At 43.6% G+C, this 25,983-nt stretch overlaps 1 protein-coding gene across 1 annotated transcript in view; it reads left to right on the top strand.

Moving 5' to 3' along the window:
* The window catches only part of LAMC1 (laminin subunit gamma 1), a 66,231-nt gene that overhangs the window by 21,239 nt on the left and 19,009 nt on the right, over window positions 1–25,983 (top strand). Inside the window, exons 2-5 of the mRNA XM_069023757.1 lie at window positions 20,551–20,855; window positions 22,811–22,941; window positions 24,380–24,546; window positions 25,487–25,675. Coding sequence (XP_068879858.1) covers window positions 20,551–20,855; window positions 22,811–22,941; window positions 24,380–24,546; window positions 25,487–25,675 — 792 coding nt within the window. The remainder of the gene's footprint in view (window positions 1–20,550; window positions 20,856–22,810; window positions 22,942–24,379; window positions 24,547–25,486; window positions 25,676–25,983) is intronic.

Below are 25,983 nucleotides of genomic sequence, written 5' to 3'. Positions count from 1 at the left end.
TGAGGAGAAGGTTGTGATTTCTTGGGATCGGGGAGTAGCAGGCAGCTCTGAAGTTGAGAGTTTTGTCAGCAAGCCGAGATAGCTCGGGGCTCTCAGCTAGATCCTTCCTTCCTAACCTCTTCAGCAGAGCATTCTCAGTTAAATGAAGTTTTGCCAAGATAAGCATTCCTACTTAAGAGCAGTATATCACCAAGATTGATTCTGACTTTAAAGCCTTAGGAAGAGAAGTTGGTCTGGACACTAGCACAGTAACATTTCTATGTACTTAGTTTTTTAAAGCACAATCTCTGGGTTGCAGAGACAGGGTTTCAAGTTCTTGATCTGAAATGAACTGATAGGGAAAATGCCAGATTATTTTTCTGGAGTGAGAAATGTTTTGAACCTCTACCCAGCCTACTCAGGGGGTTATGCCCCTGGAAGGAGCAAGGTGCTGATCTACAACTGTGATAACTCATTACAGTTTTGTTCCTGAAAAATGTCAGGGACATTCTGTTTCTGTCCCAGGAAAAGAACAGAAACAAACTTCAAAACCTTGGAGGTTGCTATGAAACAGAAGTGTCTTCCCCTTGGCTCTATTTAGAAAGCCTTTAAATATACTCAATGCTGAATTCCCATGCCATTGCTAGTGGGGTACAGTGTCATGTATGGCTCGTAAGTACGTATCTTCTCTTGTCACCAAACATGTCCTTGGTTGTGGATTCACTGAACTGCTTCAGGCAGAATTAGGGTCCTGTGTGTTGCCTGTCCTGTGGTACTGGTACAGAGGAGGGTGCTTTTCTGCTCCTCTTTTGTGCAGGTGGAGGAAAATAATTTTGATCTTTTAATACTTCAAAAATTTTTGAAAATATACTAATTTTAGAAAATTCAACTTTCCTGCGCATAACACTTCTGGTTATTTTTTTTTCTTCTCTACAGCTTTCATGGTTTCCTTAAAAGGGTTTCTGATTTCTTAGTGACTTACCTATGGAAAGCTTGATGCAGTTTGCAGGAAGGACCATATACCACAGACACTGCCTGTGTACTCCCTGCAAGACCCAACGTAGCTGGCACTGCCTTTGCATCTGCTGCATGCAGAGTTCCTGGAGGGGCAGGTTTGGGTTTGCAGAGCAGAGGTGAGCTGAGGGTTCTGGAGCCAGCAGAGAGGATGGAGAATCTGTTTCCATCTGCAGTGTTCAGCAGCAGTCCTGTTCATTTTGGATAATTTGTGTAAAAATCAGACCTGAGCAATCTATTCTCTGAAGGACAACAGCCCTCATGAGGAAACCTCTCTCTGTGCTGATAAGGCCTTTTGGGTCCCTGTGTGTACCCAAATGTTTGTCCTCTGCGTGGAGGGCTATGGCAGTGAAGCACGTGGGCCTGCAGCTGTAATGTGCTCTGGCTATGTTACTCGGGCTGGATCCTCTCCCAGGGGTGGGTGTCCTTTTGGTCAGGCGTAGGTGTAGCTTTTGGTCAGTGAACCCTGAGACCCCTTCAGCTGACTGTCTTAGTGTGGTTGCTCTCCAAAGTTTCCTGGCTCCTTTAACTTAGGTGCCACTGATTCTCATGAGAGATCAGTCATGTATATTCTCAGTGTATCTGTCTGCAGCTTGGACCTTAATCCCTTTCTGCTTCTGTTCATAGAAGAGGTGAATTTAGAAGGGACCACAGACCCTTCTGGACTTCTAATCCAGACTTTTGCTTGGAGCAGAACCAATGTTGAATTCAGGCCAGGTTACCCAGAGATTTGTCCAATCTCATTCTGAAAACTTTCAAGTTCTCTTCCTGATATTTGTTCATGCAGTGATACAGTAACTCAAATTGGTGTTGATGTCAAGGGCATCTCCCTGTGTAGTTGTGCCTCTTTGGATTTGTACAATTTCTTGTTCATGACAATCATGATTTTCCCGGTAGCAGTCACAAAGCAGACTGCTGAACCCCTGCTTGTTAAGCATCAATTATAAGGCAACTTTTCAGATTAGGTTGGTTTGGGTGCTTACATCCATGTAACACAGAGATATTGCCTTAAGAAAAAACACTTAAGTGACTGGAAAGAAGAAGGGGAAGTTGAATTGGTGACCTCTCTGCTGGGTCACTTATTTCTGTAACTGACTGCTTGGGAACATCTCATTCAGTGGTTGCACAAAGCATGTGCTAGGCAGGGTTGAGGGATGGTTTGTTGCCCCTGCTGGTCCCCTTGGTGGGATGTGCTTGCTTTGAAGGTCTCTGGACTTGATGTTTCCCTACTTGAAGATTTTGTTGTCAGTTTGTATTTTCTGCAGAGCTTTGTGCATTCTTTCAAGGAGCAAACACCAAAGTGATGCGTTTCCAACTTCACATTAAGAAATGAGAAGTGTTTTTCTCTTTAGGTGTTCCCTGAACCTGAACCTCAGTTGCAGTAACTGTAGCAGTGAATGAAAGGTATGAATTGTCCTGTTCTCCTGAAAGAGTTATTAAATATCTGAAACATCTGAAAGACAACAGTGGTGTTTGAGCCCTGGAGCAAGGGACTGCTTCTGATGTGGCAGAGACTAGCATGCATGTGAGTGTTGCACAACTGAGTGTTAAGAAAGAGTAGATGGAGTTGACCCTTCTCATAGGTGAGTGTGATGGAGCAGCTATTGCATCCTGTTACTGGAGCTCGGAAAGAGCTGTTCTGAGGTGCCTAAAAAGCCTTTATTCTGAGTCTTTAGAGCTTGGAAGTTTTAAAATGTTTGAAAGTAAAAAGAGGTGGGTAGAAAAAACCTGGAATGAGATTTCCCCTTCAGGCAGTTTAGAAGCCCTCTCCACATCACATCTCCCTGGGCTGATTTCTACTACTGTTAGTAGCAAGCTTATCTCTGAATTTGAGAATTTGAGTTTTTGTACTGTGTTGGAAAGCAGAAACTGCAGTAGAAGTAACAGCTCAAGAAAAGTAGGAGGTGTGTATTGAGTGTTGGCTGAACAAGCTGATACTTTGTGTGTGTGTGTGTGTGAAGGTGAGGGTGATGCAGAAGGCACCTCTCCACATCACTAGAGCCTGGTTCAAAGAGCTCACCCAAGCTGGAAGGGAGAGCCAAGCAGCCCAAAAGAACAGATGGTGCTCATTTCTGAACTTACAGTGTTTCCTCCTCTGCCCCCACCCCCTGCGGACATATGAAATGACTTACCTTATTAATTCCAAGACTTTTGTAAACATAATGTGTAAATACATATGAACATCGGCTTGATCTGCTCTGGTTTGCATGTCTAGGAGCAGTGTTTTACAAAACTTTGCTCCCAACCTCCAGGCAGAGGAGGAAGAGGAGTGGGAGAAGGAGCTTAGGCTTCTCTTTGTTCAAGTCCACCTCCTCTAAAGCAGCCCTCTGAGCTGGTTTGGTATGGCAGCCCTTGCCACCCAGGGCAGGGTCACCTCAGCTGTTTCAGCTGGGCTGGGAGGCTTAAAGCACATCCGCCCTTTTGAAGCTTGGAACAAAAATGGTCTGTTGTGATGGACTGGGAATGAACCTTGGTCGTGGTTTCATCTGCCTTCTTAGCATCCTTGGGACAGATCACCATGTGCTAGTCTCCCTTTCCAGGTCACCATCCTTGTTTTTGCTGATGTTTTGATTATAGCTGGTGATGTTGAGCTCCTGAAGAGTGGATGTCATCAGTTAAATGGGTTTGTGCCACTCAACACTGCAGGTGTTGGGAGGACCCCCACTGGGCAGATGCTTGGTCACTTTGATGACCATCTAGTTGGAGGCTTGACTTGGTGTAGAGCAAGAGATGCAAAAGCTGTTTTCTGCTCTTTGTTGCTGAGCCTCAGGTGGTAAATTCTGCCAGATGACAGTGTTACCAAGGGAGGGTACTCACTGTCCTAGTGAGTTTAACAGGGTTTGGGTGCAGTTATCCATCCTGGGACAGCAGTAGTATCGCCTCAAAGCTGTTGTTGCAGTGATCTTAAGGATTTTTAAAGTGAAAGAAAAGAAAGCCCAGCTCCTTCCTAATCCTTAGCTGCAGCCAGGAGGGTATTTTGGTGATCAGCCAAGCTGGGCTGGGAATACAGTATAGGGCAGATCAGGGCAGTGATGCTTCTAAACTTAACTTACCCCTTTTCAGTGAAATTAATAAACCAAGAAGTTGTTTAAGGTGTGTTCTGGATTAAAAAAAAAATTAGGAGATCACTTGCTAGAGCATGGAGTAGGCTTGGAAAGCTTTTACACTCCAGGTTTTGCTTGTGATGAGGAGGGAAAAACTGGTGCCGTCACTTTTTCATTAGAGGTTAGAAATAGGTTTCTCAAGAACCTCTGCTGGCATCTGTGGTTTTTAATCTCTCTAGAAAGTGAAGAGGTAATATTTTCAGATAATATAGTTATTGAAGTTACGGCTAATGAAGTTGATTACGTGGTTTCTGAGGAACACAAAAGGCTGCAGCAAGATCGGATTGTTCAGTAGCACCTCAGCAGATAAAAATACCCCATGGGTGTGTTTTGTATGGCGTGCTGGGAGGGAAACATTGGAGTTATTCACTTCCATTGATGAGATCCGAATTAACTCTGGGAGAAACACTCAGCCATGCACTATTTGGCATAACTCTCAAGAGCTTGATGCTGTTTGGATTTGGTGATTGAGTTTAAGAAGGTATTTGGGGAAGTGAGGGGTTGACAACATGGATTAAACTTAAAGAAGTTGAAAAAAGCGGGGGAAAATTAGAGAGATGGGAAGGCTTGAGATGGAAAAGTTTATGTAGGAAGGGGCACCTTGGATGTTTTTGGGAATACCACAGTGAGGCTGAATGTCACTGGAGTCTTGCTGCTGAGGTTACTGGGCTCTGGTAGCATTTGGCAGAGTACGTGGTGCAGAATACCTTTTTCCCCATGGATCACTGCTGTTGATCATTTAAACTCTGCTGACCTTATGTGGAATATCAGTTAAGCTCTTAGGACTGAATTTTTTTGAGAGAGTATGTGCCTATACAGTCTCAAAACTCCTTCCTACCTTCTTCTGAAATTGGGATGGAGTGAATGGTAACTTACTGAAAGGAGCAAAACATCTTAAAATACTGAAGAGCTCCAACTGTTAAGATAGCAGCATGACGCTCTGATTTGCTGGATAATGCCCTAATGTTAAACATAAGGTGCTTGAATGAATACAAAGTCTTCTGTTGATGTTCTGGGAGTAAAAAAGTGAACACCACTACCCCCTACAAACACTTCTCCTCAAAGGAGATGGCCATGAGATCAAGGACAGAAATTTCTCTTGGCTGTCCTGCCACTCCTCGTGGGGAATGTGCAAGCACACTGGAGCACACTGACTACAGCACTGGCTGATTTCCTGTCCCTGATCTGTAGCCGGAACTGGCTTCAGCTCCCTGGCTGTTTGGTAAAGGCCTGCAAGCTGAAGCAAGAGGAAAAGGGAAGAAGCAAGTGCTTCTCATGTGCAGAAGAGGGATGGGGCATGTCCTTTATAGTGACACCTCTTTCATTTAATCCTCAAATTTGAAGCACAAGTGATTTATCTGTTGCTCATGGCACTTAGCAGTTGCCCTGTGAAATGTGGTCCTGCTGTAAGGAGGGTTCTGGATCCTTGGCTGGGGAGCTCTGGATCTTGTGCTCAGTGGGGTGGGGTGAGCTGTGGATTTGGAGCCGACACATGAGAGCAGATTTACTCTACGTGCTGTTCTGCAACTTGTGGCCCGGTGGGGCTGCTGTGAGAGGGAGGAGAGACTTCCCACTGCAGCTGCAAGTTTGAGGGGTAAACAGGAGGAAAACAAAAAATGTTAGTACAGTTTGTGCTGGATTGGGCTGTCCAGACTGTGAGTGATCAAAAGGGAGCAGATGTGGTGTGTCTGAACGGATTTGGCAGCCCTGGTCATGGACCACAGCCCTTCTTGGGCTTGCACACTCAGCTGGATGCAGGACATTAAGCTTCTGCCTTTGAACCACACTGCAAACCTGAATTGTATTCATTTCTTCTTAATTTTTTAATACTTTCCCTTTGGGAGAATGATGACTGTCTTGAGGAGTGGTGGTGATTTGTCTGAGCAGATCAATGATTAAACCAGCTCTTTGCCTGCAGGTTCCTTATCAAGCTTTCACTGTTTTAAAATTGCCTTTTGCATAGGTTTGAAGGTACTTTTTTTCCCCTCCTGAATGATGTTCTGTTTGAGTACACTTTTAAGATCTGTGGCTAGTGGTGGGTATTAGGCTTGAGAGATTATCCAAAGAGCTGTTGGAGCACTTCATTGTTAGACTTGGAAGTGGGAACTGGGAGAATTAGTTGCTTATAAAAGGATTTAATAGCAGTGTGGGAAAAGGGGGAGCTTTGAGTTTTCTCTGTGCTGACACTCAGCATCCTCCTGGGCCTGGAGAACAAGCTCAGAGAGCTCATAACCAGGACTCACTGTCTCTTTTTTTTAGTTTAGTTTAATGCTCATTTAAACACTATGTGGAGACTATCCTATACACAGAGACTTGGCACAGCTCTGTGTTGGTTTGCTATAGAGATAGAAATGATTAGGAAAACTTTGCTTAGCAAATCCACCTTTTTCAGTTGTAAAACTGTCTGTGTCAGAGGGACCTTGAAAGCTCGGTATGTTTTGGAAGGAAGGGGTTGAATCTTGAGAAGAGCTGATTACAAAAACCCAATTTCTGAATCGCACTGTAATATATATGACTGCTGCTAGATAGCACAGTAATTTTCTTCTGCATCTTCATGCTCACAGATTTACCTATTGAAGTTCATCTTATTTCCAAAGCTTATTGGTATGTCACTGAAACTGGGAACAGCCTGGCTGTGTTTTCTCAGGAGCTGTGGGAGACTGAGATGGGGGAACATAGATTACTCTTCAACCAGCAAGTGTGGCGGAGGATATACTCATATTGGGCAATGTGGTTTAAATTTGCAAGCTATTACTATCTAGTCTCTTGGTTAATGAAGCAGTGAATAATTTATGTACTTAATGTTCCTGGGAGATTGAAATGTCCTTAAAAAGCCAATCTGTCCAACCGCCCTGTCTTTCTGCAACATAAATAAACATAAAAGGTAACCAGACCTAGTTAGGTCACTAGCTCAGTAATACCTGAGGAAACGAAACAGTGTGTGATCAGCATAGTGACTTGCTTCAGTATTAGTGACCTTGACATGGATGAAAACTACTTTGTGTACAAATTTTTAGCTGCATTCTCTCTGACTTTCATATTTTGTGGGGGTTTTTCTCAATTCTTTTTTTCCCTCTTATTTACTTACCTTCAGTACTTAGGGGTCTAGATAAAAGATGATTGAGAGGAGGAAGGAAATTCCACTCTTGGAGCTGAAGTGAGAGGTAGGAGGCTAAGCATGAATGCATCCTGAAACTCCCTGAAGGTCTCTTCCTACTCATTATTCAGAGTAAACTCTGCTTAGTCTAGCAGTATTTTACCAGAGTGATACTGCACTGTGAGTATAGGGAAAGCTGTTCCCTTTTTCTCAGCAAAATCAGCTATTCCAGGAAAATGCTCCCTGCTAAATTGTCAACGCTGCCAACTTCTTATTCCTCATCTCTACCATCATCACTGTCCTTCAGAAATCAGCAGCGCAGATCTGGATTTCTTTATACACTTGCTAAAAGAAATGTAAATTGCTGGGTTTTAATGGACTGAAAATTAACTTTTTACTGCTAGCCTTAGACTCGCAAAAGGTAATTGAGATAAAAGTTCAGATAACTTCTTGTAGAAGTACCCCAGTGTGATCTGAAAGCTATTAGATCATTGCTGGTATTGATTTAAGACTTTCTTCTTGTCAGTTGTGTGAAATCTAGATCTAATCATGGGCCCATGACTTTTTTTTTTTTGTTTGTTTAATAGCAATGCTTTTCTTTGCATTGGCTTGTATAGGGAGACCTGAAATTAAACTAGACTGTACTAGAGCCTTTTTTTTGTGTATTAAGAAAATCCAGCAAGTATCAGGGTGGTACTACGTGCTGGTAGTGGAAATGTTGAATGAGCTTAAAAATTACTTTTTTTCCTGACTTGTAAAAGAAAATAGAATACTTTTTTCATAAAAAGGCTTGTTGAAGTAAAAGACTACCTTTTTTTTTGGTAGTAATACCAATCATCTACAGCAAATATAGGGTCATCACACCTTGGTGGAAGGAAATCTGAGCATGCAACTTGTCCACTCATTTGAAGTACTTGAAGTGTTCTTTTTTGGAAACTAAAACTGCTTTCCAATTCTTCAGAGGAGTGAGACATCCAAGAAGGTTATCACTGTCCATTTACTCATCCAGAGGGAGGCTGTTCTATCTGATATTGCTGCATAACTTTTTATGTTAAAACTTTTTTCATGACAGTGCCCCTGAGAGGCATATGGAGTTATTTGCAGTGACTCAGGCAAGCATGGCTGTTAGCTGACTCTCTGCAAACAGGAGGCAGTTGTTCCTCTTGCTGGAATGCATTGCCCTATGGAAGTAACACTTACCTGGAGTTTGGTCTGTGCCCTGTCATGTCTTACATAGCTTCTGAACCCTTTGCTCTTCTGCTTGAATGGGTAGAATGAAGAAGCTCTCCACAATAATGACAGTTCTTTTTAGTGTTAGGGAAAAAAATCAGCCTAAGAGGCAACTGGGATTCAAACATGCATCTCTCACAGCTTTTGACTTCTGCAGTCAGATGTGACTCTGAAGATATCCATGTAGATATCCAGTACCCATAAAGACTTCCCTCATAAAACTCAACCCAGAAGCTGGCACGTAGGACGCCCTGTGTTGTGGTTACCTTTTATGTTTATTCCTCTGCTCCTAGGGCTCCTTCTCACCCACCCCTCGTGTTTTAGCAAAACCAGAAATTGAATGTTATTTTGGGTGATTGGCTGCAAATGTCTCACTTTACCCACTTGGATCTTGGCAATCATTAGTATTTCTTCTGCTTGTGTCCATCTGCTGCCTTGCATTTAAGATGGAGTCCTTCATAAGCTTTTAATCTCTATCAGCTCTTCTTTGCAAACTGAAAACACTGTAGAGCAAGGCTTTTCACTTTTAATTTAGTGTGAAGTTCTATAAGGAGAAGTTTGAGGGTAGAAGGCAGTGTCAGTGTTGCATGTGTTTGTGATGAACCAAGATCCTTCCCCCGCTGGTCAACTGCATTTACAACATTGCCTTAACATGGACAGACCCTGGGTTTGACTAATTTTCTCCTTTCAGAGGCTCTTGCAACTGCTGAATCTCCTTTTTTGTCTCTAAATTTTATGTCATTGAAGTAGAGACCCATCATGAAATGCATTGTGCCAGAAGAAGACAGCTATCTTACTATGGCTGATGTATGCTGCTGTTGAGGGTTTAAAATTAGGTTTTGGGGTTTTTTGCCTATGAGTGCAAATTTTGCCCTATTAATTCTTTTAAGGATAAGGACTGATATTCATTTGATATCAGAATTTTACTGGGAAGTGGTGAACTTTAAAAAATAATTATCTGATCAGACCATCAAGGAAACAAGCCTCTAGAATTTGTACCATTTGGTATCTTTTGGATTTTGCTCCATTTCTATTGCACTGTTGTATAGATCTTTTTTTGAAGTGATACTGTGAAGATTAGCATTTGGGGTTGTGTGGTGGTAACTTTCTGTGACTCCTGAGTGAGGTACCTGTCTAGGCAGGTATAGAGGAACAGAGATACGGAATAAATACTGTGGAGCCTTGGAATTCTGGGGTTTTGGAGAGGCCAAACCCTTGTTGCCAAGCCTCAGAAGTAGATTGAAGAGCGTGATGCTCTTCAGCTTTCTTGGGGTGTCTGTAGATTGAAGGGGACCACAAGCAGGTTGGTTTGGGTTTGACTTGTCACTAAATTTAAGAATTTAGTGAAAACAAAGCCTTGAGAGCACTGTATTGTTTGAGACTTCACAGAGGCAGAGGCTTTACAGATGGGCCTAAGTGGCTGTTTCTTCCCTACCCTAAAAAATACTGTCAAAAGTGTCAGCATGCAAACTAAGGACCCTGAAAGGAGAGGGAAAAAGAATTCTCTTGACCTCTATTTCGTGGGCTTCTACTGATGGCCAACAAATTGCTTGAAGTTTTAATGCATGGTATTTTACATTACTAACAGAGTTCTGACAGTTGATATCTAACTTCAAAAAGAGCTTTTTCATTACCTAGGGATTCAGCATTTTTTAAATGAATGTAACTGCCTTAGTAGTACTAATTAGAGAAAGAATTTTTTAAGTTTTTCTCCGGGGAAAAATATCTTCTCTCTGGTAGTATTCCGTTAGGCTTCACAGCAGTGTAGTGTGCGTGAAGAAAATCTCATCACTTGGCATTCAGTGCAGATGGTTAAACTCATTTTCTGTGCAATCACCCTCTTTTGGGCAATGCTGTTACCTAAGGAAATCCCAAGATGTTCTCCTTGAAGAATGTGTGCGGGATTGGGGAGGGTGTGGTGTGATCTAACAAGCTGTGGCATGTACCTCTCAACACAGGGCTAGGGCATGGGAGGTTTGTCCTCCTGTGTGCACGATGGTCCTTGGCATTTGTTGGGAGGCTCTGAACCATCTGGGAATGAAATGCATTTCTTTGCATAGCTTCCACCAGGCTGCTCAGGCTTTTAAGCACAGCTGCCTCTCTGCTCTGCTGCTAACAAGGTGAATTAATTGCACATCTGGAATTCCCAGGGTTCCATTGCATTCCTGACACTTGGAACCAGGCGCTAACATTTAGCTTCATACCACGCTGTATGGCCCAAGTTTCAACACCACTATATAAGCTCAGCAAATTAGAAGTTCCCACGGAAGGTTTTTTAAATGCATTAATGTTTATTTTTTTTATATATATGCTGGGGCTGTTGTAGGAAAGCACTTTTTCCAGGAAACTCATTTGACATCATACTGTCTCAGCAGTATCCCAGGAGGTGTTTGGTCCCACTTCAGCAGCTCTGTTTTTACCTTCTTCTCAATCCTTCATTTAAAAAGCAGAAAAGTAATGTCTCAGTCCAGAAATCCCCCTCATACAAAACAGTAAGGAAGGACTGTTCATGTACCCATTCTTTTTCTTTTTCACAGTTTTCTCTGTTCCTGGATGAGCAGCCTTTAGCCTGTGGAACGAATTTTGATCTACATGTAGCTTTCCAGATCGAGGTCTCGTGTGGATACATTTAGGTGTTTTGGAGCCTGATGTGAAGCAGATCTGGCTCTGTTCTAATCTGTCCATTAAATTAAGAGCTGCAGATTTTGCAGTTGGAAGTCTCAAGAAGCCTGGACTTAACATTACCTTTGAAGGGTCAGCAGGAAGCATCCAATTTTATTTTCTTTATTCATAGTGTTCCAAAATAATCTAACAGAATTGCTTCTGTCCGTTCATGCTAAGCCATGCTACCTTCTCGAGTACTTGTGTTTTTTGGATAAACTCTTTTCTTAGAAATAGTCACTGCATTTAGTAGTACTTTGTCCTTCATGTGTCTCCAGATGGGATATCTGGGTGAACATGAACTCACACACTTGCGTGTTTACCACACCTTTGCAACTTCCACAAGCACTGGCAGTGTGTACAGGTTGTTCTCCAGAGGCAAAGTTGAAGGCATATGCTGGCTGTTACGTGTGAGTTGGGAACTGGAGTGCAGTTCTTCTCTGCTTCAGTAAAAATTTGGAAGAGCTTTGCTTTTGACTTTCCAAAACATATTTGAAACATAACTCAGTGGCAAGCTTTGTTTTGGAAATGGCCTTGCTCCAGCAATGGTTTTGTCGAGTCTGTTTATCCCAATTTCTTCCCCAGCTTAATAGGCTGAGAAAGTAAAACCATTGTGCATGTGGGTGGTTGAAAATGGGCTCTATGGATATTGCTGCAATTTGTGTTCCATAAATAATGGTAGCTTGTGCATAAGCCTGTAGTTGACTGAAAATGCATTACAAGTTAGCGTGATGGCAGGTCAGCTGCTGCTTAAAATCCATCGCTGGAGTCTCTTGGGAGGAGGGGAAGATGGAGAGACAGGAGATGTGCAAACTGTGCAGAGTTAAATAGCAAGATTCAAATGTGCTCAAAGTTAGTTTTCTTAAATGTTTACTGAAGAGGGCAACACTTAAATGCTTGAGAAAATAAAGCTGTTGAGTCTGTATCAGGCCAGGTGATGGATGCTCGCAGCAACAGTATTATTCCCAAACAACAGTGCTGTTAATTATGACCTGTCTGAAAAAAGTCTGGAGCTGGTGAGTGGGAGTTGGAAAGGCTGGAGGGGAGAGTAAAATACCAGAATTCCAGAGAATTCAGCATTCTGTGCAGGGAACATTTCTGGCCTTTCCGTGGCTGTACTGCCAGCAGTGTGTGAGTCAGTCTGGAGGGTCGTGTTATTCCCAGAGCTGCTGAACTTGCTGCTGCTTAGAGCACTCATTGTATATAGACATATCACTTAATTTGTTCTTAATTAAGCTCAACAGTACAAGCTGTGTGTTTTTGATATCTAATTCAGATAGGAGCAAAGCCAGGTGTTAGAGCTGTTGCAGGCTGTGCACATATGTGGATCAGGAATGAGTGGGGAAAGTGCTGCCTTTTGACAGGGGAAAAAGGTTCAAAATGTTATTTAATAGAAATTAGTGGCTGATTATTATAAGTGATGAAGCCATTGAACTGGGTGGAGCGGCAGCGCTCCAGTGGGAGCTGGTGTGCCCACGTCCAGGAGTTCAGGGCCTGGAGCAGGGGGCATCTCACCCACACATATGGGCACCATCCAGAATAATTTTCATGCTGCCTTTGGTCAGGACATCTTTGGCTCCAGTCATCTGGGTTTGCTGAACTTCTGAAACTGAAGCATCACACATGCTTTGAGTGTGCTGGTTGAAAGAGCAGGGGGAGGACATTGAGCTGCTGGAGGGTGAGGCTCCTGGGAGGGCATGCAGAAGGAAAACAGGCCTCAGGAAAACCTGCTGAAATTCCTGCACTAACAACATTCACAAAATGCTTTTTATCTGACGTTTTTCCCCTCACAAGTCAATAAGATCTAGTTGTTCTTTAAAGAAATGGTTTCACAATTCTCACCAGATTACCTGGTATTACATTTCTTGCAAGGTACTGCACTACAGTCTAATAAATTTATTTTCTTTTTACAAGAAATCATGTTTCTGCCAATTGGCCAAATACCATATTTAAAGAAGCTGTGACCTCAGTTTTCTTCAGCTATTTAAACTTTTGGAGTTTAAAAGTAGTTTTTAGTCTTTCTTCTCAGTCATTCTTCCAGCCCCACATCTCCACCTCTGAAAAGGTACAGTTGGAGCTGAACATCAGGAATACTCCCTCCAAAACCTCCTACTGTCAAATTAAAATTTCTGAGGGTAAATTATTGAAATGGGATTTGCTCTTTAAGTTAAATACTATGAGAATGACTTGAAAGTAGGTAAGATTCATTGCTTTCTTGTGATTGCTATGGAGATGTGTTCTTACACAAGACACATTCATGAGAGATGCTTTTCCGTGTTGCCAGGAATCAAGGATGGAAAGTGTCCAATTTGATGGAAAGCTTTTTGGTGCATCTTCTCTGGCCTGCTGCTGCCACCAGCTCTGATCTTCATGGGGCTGTGATGGTGGTTGCTTGCTTCAGATTTTACTGGATGGTATTTGTAGCTCCAACTTGAAAAAAACTCTTAGGAAAATGTAATCTTGCTTGGACCCCAAGGTCCCACAGTGACTTGGAATGGGTGGGAATTGTCACTTTTCAAGGGTTGTTACTACAGCATGCACTGTTGGTGTTGTCATTGGACTGTCGGTAATGAAAGGATGGTAATAACTGTGCATTCTTCTGCCAAGAATAAAAGGCAAAAGACAACTTTTTTGTCTTTTCTGCATACATAAATTTTTCTGATCAATTTTTTTTCCTTTTTTCTTTGCTTCTTGGGTAAAACTCCCGTTTTGTGAGGGTAAACTCCCACTTTCTTGTGTTCCTTCATTTGTGTGAGTGACTTGTTTTCACCCATACCTATTGTGTATGGGTCATGAAGGAGCTTCTGGAAACTTGATACAAGCAAATGAACTTTACAAGGATCGCGACCCACAGTAACCCCAATCTGGCTTGTCTTGGTGCTGATACTGGTGGCAGGAGGTAGCTTTGCAGTCCAGAATCCAGGTACGTGAATGAGATGGAGCCATCCCCAAAATGGCCCATGGCATCCTTGATCATCTGTGATCTGCTGTGCTTGCTAAGCGTGAAATGCCTTTTTAAAATGAGCTTTTATCGTTTGTGCTGAAAAAGGACTTTGAGGCTTCCTGTGCAGATAGGACTTTTGTGCTGGACATGAGATCTTTCCACTCCCCAGTGAATAAACACAGCTGGCTGTTTTGGGAAATGAACTTAACATCTTTGCATCAAAGCTGTACAAATAAGGCATCAAGCTGTACCAAATTAATGGGTAAGATTTTCTGACTTTTACGCTGACTTAGAAGTGATCAAATGAAAAAATGCATTTTTTGCAAGGCTGCCTTCAGCCCAGAGCAGGGGGGAAATAAGCCTCCCCTCTTTGGAAACATGACTAAAACAAGCAGCCTCGATGACTTACCAATGTTGGATTACCATGCAATAATTTACTGGGCAGCCTTTTGCTGTCCGGAGCCACCCACGCGCAGGAGTCAATGGTGCCTTTGTTCGGGAGCACTGGAAGAATGCATGATCTAATGGGGTGGTGGGAGTTCGCCTTTGTTCCAGCCCGCTCCAGGCTGTGCTCATTCCCCTAGTGTCCCAAACACATTTCCTTCCTGTGTCCCCATCTTAGAATGGGCTCCCAGAAAAAGCAGTCCATGTTTGTGTCTCTGTCAGTCTTTTTTAAAACCCCGGCACCCATCTGTGGTAGAGATCCACATTCCAGAAAATTTGGTTTGGTGGGGCATGGCTTAAGAAAAGACTGTTAAAATCCTTCAGGCCTTTTTTGTTCATGATATATGCACATAAATCTTAAGACTCTTCAGGTGAGGACAAGAAAATAAACTTAAGATTTATTATTACCAGTTTGTGTTCCTATAAAGGCCACAACTAGGCATTTGAGAACTGTTGTCTGTGCTGCATGGAGTTATTTCCCTAGTGGCATTCCTCAGAAAGCGGAAATCCTTCATTTTCTTTTTTCAGATGCTGGATATTTCATTTGCTTGTGCAATACCAATGCTCTCATCTTCCTCCTCCTCTACAAATTTTCTCAGAAAAGCTAGGGTGTAGTTGTAAAGGATATTTTCTCTAGAACTACAGAAGTTTCTTAGTTTTGGTCAGAAGTTTGGCTTTTTCATGCACATGTGATGCAAGTGACATAACTTAGCACTTACGTGTCTTGCAGGTGTTGGGTTGTTTCATGAAAGTACTTTACTCCTAAAGAACAAGTGTCTCAGGGTGTTTCTCACTCTCCTCCCCTCTTTATAAGGTTTGTCCTGCTCTTGTTGCCCATCTGCATGCTGAAAAATCCTATCCCATTCCATTAGATGGGATAACTCATTCTCCTTAAATATTGCCCTCTCATTTACTGCCCCTGTGATCCAGGAGAAAAGGCTCTGGCAGGTTTTCTAGCCTGAGAGGCTGAACAAAATACTGCAGTATGAGAACTTGGAGTGGTCAGTTGGCTCAAGGTGCAGCAATTGGTCTTGAACAAGATCTTGTGAGCTTGCTGGCCTCTGTCTGCTGACATCCAGGTTTCTGTCCCCCGCAAGCTACATACTGCTCATGTGAGGTTTTGGGATCTGTGTGTCTGGAAGCATCAGAGCCAGTCTGTTTTGCTCATGGCTGGTCTGGCATTGTGCTGGGTGCTGGGAGAGCTGATGGTTCAAGAAGGGCAGAGTAGAGGCAGGAATAAGGGTGAATGGCATGGAGCGCATTTCGGTCTAGTAACTTGGGAAAGCTGGCATCTCTTCCTGGGAATGATGGGTAAACAGGTCAGAAGAAAAAAGCAAAATGAAATATCAGTTGTAACTGATGGCTCTCTGCCCTGTCACTGCAAAATGGAAATGAAATCCAGTCAAAAAGTACTAAGTAGGCTCTATTTGTTACTGGGTTTGTTTTCATTTTTTTTAACCTTTACTAAGACATAGGTTGTCAGCAAGTACCTGTGTGAGAAAAGCTGCCTTGAAACAGGAGCTAACCAAAGGAGAAACAGTAAAATTTAACAATTTCATTACTGCCCAGTGGATTTTGTGGAAAACAAATCTGCAAAGATTTCCTTCTTTGCCCAATGCATCTTCTCAGGTGGATTATTTTTTCCCTGGGCAGCAAAACTCAGTGGCTGTATGCAGGAGAGGTAGCATCGACTCTTCCAGTGTGCAGGGGATTTGAGTGGACGGATAATGAAGGAGGCTGAGTTTCCTCCGGGCTTATCTCACCCAGGCATCTGGTCACAATTCAATACTTGTAGTCATCCTGCCAGCTATTGGGACAGTTTTCCTGATGTAAATTATCCATCCATTCTGAGGGGCCTGAATACAAGGAGGCCTTTTGTTTGTAGAATGAATTCCTAACTTCAGGGAAAAGGGAGGAGTTTCTAAAGATCTAAATGGCATTTGCTTACAATTTCCTGGTGGACCTTGGTATACTGAATTTGGTGATGACCCAGCTGAGGGAGGGCTGTAATTGCTGATGACAGCTGGCCAAGTCCAACAATGTGAGCAGGTCGTTTGGGGCAGTATCCCCTGAATCAAACAATGTTGAGTATTTTCAAAAAAAAAGGGCTCTGGCAGTAGCCAGAAAAAAGTAGTTATTTTCCACGGTAAGTAGCCACTTCTGCTGCCTCTCCAGGCACCCAGGACTTGTTTGGTCCTTTGAATCTGTAATTGCAATATTGTCTTGAAGGCTTATATGTGTGCTTGCTTACAGTAAAGAAAGGTATTAAAGGTTTTCTGCATCATCCTGAATTTTCAGAGGGGGCTGGTTATTGTGTCACCTTGTCACTTGCTGGTGAACAGCTCCAGGCTTTGGAAAAGATGGATGCAGTTTTAAAAGGTGTGGCTCATGATTTTGAGCTCTGGATGCTTTAAAACACGTCAGGTTGCACTCGTTAAGTGCTAAACTTGTGGTCACTGGTTCCAGCATCTGGAGTTCCTCCTGCAAAACAGATCTGCCACTTCTCAATACACACAGGGAAATGCTACCTTACACCTCACACTATGAGGCACTTGTAAGCCAAGCTGAGATCCAGTCAGTACTGGCTTCCAGGAACAGGAGAACAATATCTTTTTGTCTTCTAAATGTAATGTTTAAAACTGCCTTTCACCTGCTTATTGCTGTCACCATTTCTTTGTGTAATAACTGTATATGTTTATTCAGCCTGGCAAGGCATGAAAGCAACCTGGGCTGCTTATCTTTTCTAGAAAAAGGCTCTGCAACCTCAAAGAGCTGCCAGGTTGCTAAGCACAGCATTTATGTTCAGCGTGAACAGTGGGGAAACGCACTTCCGCACTGTGTCAGCTGGTCTTGGGTAAACTCCATTGTTCCCAGCAGTATTTACCCAGCAAGGCACCACACAGCTGCTCTCTGTGCATTAACTGCATTCCTCTTTAATGCCATTAACTGCACTGCTCAAGGAGTTATGCTGCCAGCTGCCATAAATGTCTTTTTCACGTGGGTTTCTCAGTTGGGAGGGGTTTGGATGCATTTTCTTGGCCTGCCATGTAAAACTGGAGATGAAAAAGGGAAGGGTCCTTGCCGTTTAGCAGAGGGGGTTCCCGTGGAAAATGTTCTCATGCTGCCCAGAGTGCTGTTGGCATGTGCTGTGCCTTTAGCTGATCTGGGGCTTTCACAAGGAGCTGTGGGAGACCTTGTTGGGAAACAGGGATCATAATTCAGTTATAGTGGAGAGCGCAAAAAGTAGTTCTTTTCCAGGGCAAGCAGCCTGTGACCCGGCCTTTCATCTAGAGCAGAAAGTTGTGTGTGCGTGAAAGCACATGCTTGGCCCCCTCATCATTCCCAGGATTCTTCTGAAGCATTTGCTCCCCAAAACCATCTTGATGAAGCCTGAACACAGGGGTTTTGCTTCACACCAGAGAAATGCAGTACTATTAGAAGAAAACTAACCACCCCAATTCAAAAGAGCACAGGGTATTCCTGACAATTCAGCTGACACAGTTTAATGACGTGATCTTCATTGTTGTCTCTGGTTTATTTTTTATCCCCTCTTGACTCAGGGAATGGCTGCTCTTGCCTGATGTTTTCCTATTTTCATTTGTCATTAAAGTTGCCCAAAGAAATCCCACCAGGGCTGACTTTCAGCCTTAGATTTTGCTTTATCATACCATGTGAGCTCAAAGAAAACTTTCTCATTAAGCTGATGACACTTTTACTAGTGATAAAACTATGATAGTAGTTGTGGTTTTTAGTTGCTCTCCATCCAAGATGTTGGTGAAGTTCTGCAATAGGCTGCCGAGTTGCAAGTCAACACACTGGGGTATTCCTGCAGAAGAAGGAGGAAGTATTTGCTTCCTGGGCCCCTTGCCTTTACCTGAAAAAGATGTGAAGTCTGTCCTGGGTTTGTTTACCATGGACTTGAAAAAGATGTTTGTGCATGTCCAGCCTGTTGTCTTGTGTCTGTCTTGAGTTCCTGTGTGTGTGCATGTTGTTCCTACCTCAAGCATATTTTGCCTTCAGTGAGGAGCTCTCTTTGAGAAGAGCCCATGTAGCAAGAGAAACAGGAAAGCTGGGAGGGTCTGATTTGTACACAGGATGCCTGCTTCTTGCCTTCATTGCGATTCATGAGAAAAACACTCCCAAATACATGGAAACAGGATTCATTTCTTGTACTGGGTAGCAAGGGGAGGGAATGCATAAGCTAAGTTAGTGCTGAGTGTTGATCCTTTGGGAGAAAGCAGTTTGGCATTAATGGTGGTGCTTCCTTCTCACTCATCTTCTGTGTGTAAGAAAATCTCATTAAATAATCAACCCCAAACCAACAAAGAGCTGGTACTGAGCAAGAGCAACGATTGTGAATGTCTAGCTTCCAGTCTTGTGCTTAGGTCATCCATAACTGCACACATGATATAAATAGGAAAGGGTATTTAGTGGGAAGTATTGGTGGGCTTGTATTTGTGCAGTGCCCCAGCTGTCCTGCATGTCACACACAGACAACACTATTTGGTGGGTGGTTTAAACACTAGACTGGTCTTTTTCTATTCTTGGGACACATAATTTTTCAGGTACTGTATATCTTGATTTTTACTTTATTTTTTTCCAGGTATGTTGATTTCTGGACCCTTTGCTGTGCTTCTCCTGCTGCTTTGGTTCCTCCCTCATGCCAGACAGACTTTGGGTGTGACATGCCTAATGCAGGCTGGCCCCCGGCCTAAACACAGTGGGGCCTGCAGGGCAGAACTGTGGTTCGTGACCTAATTCAGGTTGTGCGTGTGTCCTTTGAGAGCACTCTGTTCTTGGTGCCTGGTGCCGTCTGGTCTGCTCTCACTTGTGAAGGAGGTGAACACTTCAGCAAGTGCAAAGCCTCATGTTAAAATTTACCATGGTACAGTTCATTCATTTTACAAGTTAAGGTTAAATCCGTGTGACTTCTGCAGGCTGAAAAAACCCCTTTCTCAATCAGCTGAAACTCATCTAGTAGTGGGGTTTTTTTTGATCAACAAAAGAACCAGTGGTGGCTGCAAGTTCTGCTTAGAGCACTGTTTTTCTTGGAAGTGGTGGGAGCATAAAAGAGCATGACAGGGACTAAACACCCAAGGTTTTATTCCAAACAAACTCCAAGTTGTTTTAGTAAGCTCCCTACATGCTCCAGGGTGTCCTGATCGTACACAGTCTGTTTGCTGAAGTGGAGCAAGAACAGCTGACACGCAGCTGTATACCTCCTCCTGGGAACCCTTGGCCATCCCCTTGGCCAGCATGGATAGCAGATGAAGGTGGCTGAAGAGTGTTGTGGTCCTTTTGCATGGGGGTAGATGCTCAAGTCGCTGGAGAAGAGTCATTACGGTGGATGATGTGCTGACTGCCACAGACCAATTAGGAGGGGAACAGAGGGCAAGGAGGTGGATTTTCTTTCATCCTTCTAGGAGATGGAGAGCTTGTAAATCATTGCACTCTGATCTGAAAAGTGCCTTGGTGACTTCAGGTGTGGGAAACTTAAACCTCGTTTTGTTTTTCCTGGGGAATGAGTAGAAGAGGGCTGTAGTTGGTCGTTCAGTGCTGGAGGAAAAGCTTTGTGAGCTGTAGAAAGAGATTGAGGTATTGTCTATTTAGGGAGGAAGCACAGGTACAAACCAGGCTCTACAGTGTGACTTGTACCTCTCTGGTTAATACTGTTTCTCCCACACATATATTGGGAGAAATATCATCAAATATCATGATTGACTTGGGCCTGGCCTTAAATACACACAAACTACTCATGGGTCTGATGCAGTCTGTCATGTGTTAGGGATGTATGTGGAAGAGAATTGCAGCTTCTGAAATGTGTTTGGTTGCACAGAAACTTGTAGGTCTCTTTATTTATCTACTCAGCCTGCTCTCAACTTCCGCTTTTGGTTCTTTCACTTTGTCTTTGCTTGGAGATACAGTACTGGACTGGAAGAGATACTTCTGGTATTGCTGGACATGCTCATCCTTCTGGATAGTGCTGGGAGATGTTTCTCCAGAGAGAGAATTGCAGTGCAGCTCTTTCCATTCCTCTCTGTTTCGAGTCTTTCTCATGTGTCTCCTCTCCCCCCCAGGAAAAGCCTTTGACATCACGTATGTGCGCTTGAAGTTCCACACCAGCCGGCCCGAGAGCTTTGCCATCTACAAACGCACGCAGGAGGACGGCCCCTGGGTGCCCTACCAGTACTACAGCGGATCCTGTGAGAGCACCTACCACAAAATCAACCGTGGCTTCATTCGCACTGGGGAGGACGAGCAGCAGGCACTCTGCACTGATGAGTTCAGCGACATCTCTCCTCTCACTGGGGGCAATGTGGCCTTCTCAACGCTAGAGGGGCGTCCCAGTGCCTACAACTTTGACAACAGCCCTGTGCTGCAGGTATGTGAACAGGACTATCTCAGTCAAGTGGTCTGAGTTGTGTCTGTGGATGGTGGCTTTGTGCCTACTGGGCTTGCACTACAGCCCTTACTCAGAGTGAAAGGCCCTTGCACAGCTAAGTTGGGATGGTCAATCCACAGAGACGCTTTTGAAGGAAGAGTTGAACTCTTGAGTCTCTTGATAGTAAGTTTATGGTACAAAAAAGCAAACTCAGTGGCATTAAGGGTGATTTGTCAGTAGGTATCATGGAAATCTAGAGGATGAGTGTAAATAAATCTCTGCCTGTTTAGAAAGCAGCTGTGGACATTCTGCTGTTGTTTCAGATACAAGGACAGAGGAAGGTAAAGTCTCAGTCCAGGTAATATTTGAGGCATCTGCATATGTATTTCAAGGAGAAAAAAGTAAGGAATGTAAGATTCTTCTAAATACATAAAGCATTACAGGAGTCCCTACCCTGTTCTCTTACATTTGTGTTGAAGCAGAGGAGTTTGATTTTATCCTTGGTATTTTTCTCTTACAAGTGGCTTGGCAAGGGGGTTTTGGTGGAGTTTTTTTGTTGTTGAACATTTTTGAATGTTTTTTTGCATTCACAGGAGTGGTTGGGCAGTGGTCAGGAGCATACTAGGAGTACCAGTTTATCTGATTTACTTGTCAGTTTCTGTGTTCTGCTTGATGACTTCTTCAGTTTATATTGCAACAAGGAGCTAAAGCTGTGGGGTTTGCGTTACTGGTGCTCGTTGTCGTCCTTTCAGAGCTGTAATTGCCATCGCCTCCCTTTGCTCTTAGAGCAGCAGTAACAGACTGAGATGAGCACCCAGCGGGCTCAGGGCTCGCCTGTCACCAATTGCCAGGCAGGAGAGCAGAATCTGGTGGGGTTGCTTCTGCAAACAAAAGTGAAATGAAAAATAAAGATTAATGGGAAAGGACGAAGAACTTCTGAAGTGGAAAAGAACCAGTTTGGCCACCTTGTTGGTGTAGCCAACCCTTGCAGAAAACCGTGTCTAATCATTAAGATGAACAGGGAGATTTCAAGTTAGCAATGTGTATAATTTTCTGATAAACTTATCTATGTAAGGAATAGCGACCTGACCACCACTTTCCTAAAATCTGTACCAACCCCTGGTGTTGCTTTCCAGAACTGAAGTAAATGTGTGTGTTGTGTTAGCATTTCCATGTGTTTGTCAGTGTTTGTAATTCAGTAAATAAATACTATGTTTCTGGCTGAGCAGTGACACAGGTGGAGCACAGTTGTACATACAGGAATGTTTCTTTGTGTTCTTTTTGTGGTGTTTGAAGGAAAATAGCATTGTAAAAGGTATAATAAAACCAAGGAGGTGCCAACATCAGTGGCTGTCAGAAGGTGATACAAAATTTGGCAATAGGCTGCGTTTGCTGGCTGCTGCTGAAGGAGGGCAGGGCAGTGTGTTGAAGATGCTGTGTAAATACTATGAAAAACTCCTATGTTGCAAGTCAGATCTGTCTGTTTGTCTTCCTCAGCCTCCCCCAGCCTCACTCATTTGTCTGTCTGTGTCTTTTACTCTGGTGCAATATGTCTGCAGACAAATGTACCCTAAAGCTTTTCCCACTGGTGCTGCATAGCTTTGCAGGACAACTACAGCCAGTCAGATACATACAATTAGCAAGAAATGGCCTGCCCTGAACTTTTTGCTGGAGAGGTTACTCAGTGCTTCCCAGTTGAAAGCAGTCAGGATGCAAAGAGGCATTGGAAAGGGTCTCCAGAGAGGAGCAGGGTCAGGAAAACCCATTTGAACCAAGAGGAGGTGGCATAAGGCTTCTGGAGCAGGAACGTGTGAGCTCCCGAGGTGCAGAGGGGAAAACAATGAGGAAGGAACCTGCTGCTGCTGAATGACTTCGTTAAGAGAACTGTTAATGACTGGTGCTCTGTCAAGGGGTATCTTTGGTGTTTCATCTGATGGGATTTTTGTCTGCTCTAGGAATGGGTGACAGCTACAGATATTAGAGTGACTCTCAACCGTCTGAACACATTTGGAGATGAAGTTTTCAATGACCCAAAAGTTCTTAAGTCTTACTACTATGCAATTTCTGATTTTGCTGTGGGTGGTAGGTGAGTAGACAATAAAACTCTGTGCTTACTAAAGTTTTTGGTTAGTTATACTAGACTGCTTTAAAGATACTGATTGTATTCGCATGATATCATTAGGCTCTGGTCTTTATTGACTGTCCTAAATCAAAAATATGTTAGAATGAATTTTACATAATTTGCAAATATTGTGTATAAGCTTTTGTGGCTATAACTTCAGGGCTGACAGAGATGAATTTTTTTTCCTTGATTAGATGAAATATTAAGTGATTTGGGAGGATAAATGGTAAAAAGAGTAACTAAAATGGAAAACAAAAGAAGAAAATTTTTTCTGCTCTGTGGTTTGTGTGGTTTTTAATGTATTTTTAAATTGTTCTCTGCCTGTATCTGTTCTCTAGAATAACAGTAAGTAGAAAATCTCGGTGTCTCTACTTTACATATATTGAGGAAGCTATCTCCTTTGGAGGTCTGGAACATGGTACAACACGGCTGTGGTTGCCCATTCCTTTTGCCAGTCTATTGTAGAATGTTTAAACCTTAAGTACTTGATGATAAAATGTTTTAATAAACAGAGATGAGACCACTGCAGAGTTTTAGGCTGTTTGCCGATGGCAGTCCTGAGACTGGGATTTGGCCACATGGGGATTTGTATTGGCTGCACCACCAGTCTGGAGGTCCTGGGGTTCTGTATTAGTCACCTTTGTGCTATTTAATTTCCTACTGATACCACAATAGCCCACACCCAGTTAACATACTGTGTTTTAGGCTCTCACAAGAGAGAAGTTCTGGAAAATTTACTAACCTAAAGCCAGCTAAATCTTTGCTTCTCCTACTCAGCTTAGTCTGAAGACTGCAAAGGAGTTAGTTAACTTTCTTCCCTTTCTAAATGCCTACCTGGAGCGGGCTGCACCTCTTTGTTTCATAGAATGGTTTGGTTTGGAAAGGACCTTCAAAGATCATCCAACCCCCATTGCGGGCAGGGACACCTTCCACTATCCCAGGTTGCTCCAAGCCCTATCCAGTCTGGCCTTGAACACTTCCAGGGATGGGGCAGCCACAGCTTCTCTGGGCAACCTGTGCCAGTGTCCCACCACCCCTCCCCTCATTATAGAACATTGATTCGTTATGTCCAATCTAACCCCACCATCTTTCAACTTAAAATTTGAAAAATTTCAAATTTAAAAATTGAAAGATGTTTAAAATTACTGCCACTTGTCCCATCACTACAGGCCCTGATAAAAAGTTTCTCTCCATTTGTAAACCCCTTTTAGATATTAGAAGGCCTCCATAAGATATCCCTGAAGCCTCCTCTTCTCCAGGCTGAATGGATGATTTTGTTGTGATCATCTACCTTCAATTTCTCTCATCTCACATATTGAGAGTCCCTGTTTTTTGGGGTTGCTTTGTGAGTGACTTGGAGCCCTGGAATTTTAATACCTGTTCCTTGCTTCTCCTGAACCAGGTGCAAATGCAACGGGCATGCGAGTGAATGTATGAAGAATGAGCTTGGGAAGCTGGTCTGCAACTGCAAGCACAACACCTTTGGGGTGGACTGTGAAAAGTGCCTTCCTTTCTTCAATGACCGCCCGTGGAGGAGAGCGACTGCAGAGAGCGCCAATGAGTGCCTGTGTATGTGTGGCTGCACCCAGGGACAGCCTGTCCAGGGCAGGGTCGTCCCCTGCCTCTGCTGGCAGCCACAAGTTGGCCCTGCCTCCTTTTAACTTGTCTCAGTTGCAGTTAGCCTGCATTAAGCACAGTTCATGGGACTATTGGGCATTCCACTCCTATCCTGTAGGAGCTTTCTGGTAGATCCCTAGGAATGGGCATCTCCTTCCTGGAGAAGGATGGGAGCCACCTGTAGGAAAGAGGTGTCCTGCAAAAATGTACAGGCTTGTACTTTATGGGACCCATGGGAAAAAAAATCTGTTTACTATGCTGCAGTGTAATTGCCCTTTCAAAAGCTCCTCATTTAGCATCAGCTGATTTTTGTGTTTGGGTTATTGGTTTTTACAGTTACTTGTTGATTATTTAATCTAATTTCTGGACGGCAAATGCAGCTTTCTGTCACGGAACACCGGTTTCCTTGATGTTTTGTCCCAGACCACAGCTCCTGGTAGTTTACTTTATGGGGAAGCTTTTTCAGACAGAAAAGCTTTCTTCCTGTCTGACCTCTGTGTGTCTAGATAGGTCCCAGCTGTCTTTGGCTTCTCTCAATGGGCTGGTGAAATTGGGGTGTCCTGTTGTCTAGGGATTTGCAATCCAGGGGAGAAGCTCTCATTACAGCACGTAGTAGCCTCATGTTATGTTCTCATGCTTGTTTGAATGACATAGATCGGTGTTGCTGTGTGGGAGGACAGTGTTTTGTCTGCAAATGGCAGTCTGATGTCGAAAGAAGTGGGGTAGAAAATGCTAGTTTTCTTTTGGGCATTGATGAGAATGGTCTTGAGTTTGTTTCAGGTCTTGGGAGTGGTTAAAAGCTCCTACTGCAGCTTCTCTACAGCTGAACTGTGCAGGGTGGGTTTTGTGCTGTGAGGTCAGGCTGGTCACTGATGGTGCCCTGTCTTTGCAGCATGCGACTGCAACGGGTGGTCCCAGGAGTGCTACTTTGACCCCGAGCTGTACCGCGCCACAGGCCACGGCGGCCACTGCACTGCTTGCGCTGGCAACACAGATGGGCCCCACTGCGAGCGCTGCCGGGACAGCTTCTATCGCCTGTCCAGCGACAAGGCCTGCCTGCCCTGCAGCTGCAACCCAGTCGGTGAGTAGTGCTGCAAGCGTGGCTGCTTGCAAACATCCATGCACAAAACCCACCTCTTCTTTAGGTCATGCAGCTCATTGCAAGCTCTGGGATAAAGAAGGGGGGTTGTTTGGATTTTCCTCCCCCTTCCCCCCACGTAGGAAATGTTTATTGGGCTGTATTTTGGTTTAAGTTATCCTTGGATCTAAATGGGGTTAGCGTGGCAGGGGCAGATGGGTCACCTCTGCAGCACTTACTCCTTCAAATGTATTCTGAAATAGATTTTTTTTTCCCCACGGTGTATGTGTTACCCTGGATGCTCCCAGTAC

Source organism: Aphelocoma coerulescens, chromosome 8 (assembly GCF_041296385.1).
Source record: "Aphelocoma coerulescens isolate FSJ_1873_10779 chromosome 8, UR_Acoe_1.0, whole genome shotgun sequence".
Lineage (NCBI taxonomy): Eukaryota > Metazoa > Chordata > Aves > Passeriformes > Corvidae > Aphelocoma > Aphelocoma coerulescens.
Note: the sequence above shows the minus strand (reverse complement) of the source record. Positions and strands in the feature narration are given on the sequence as shown.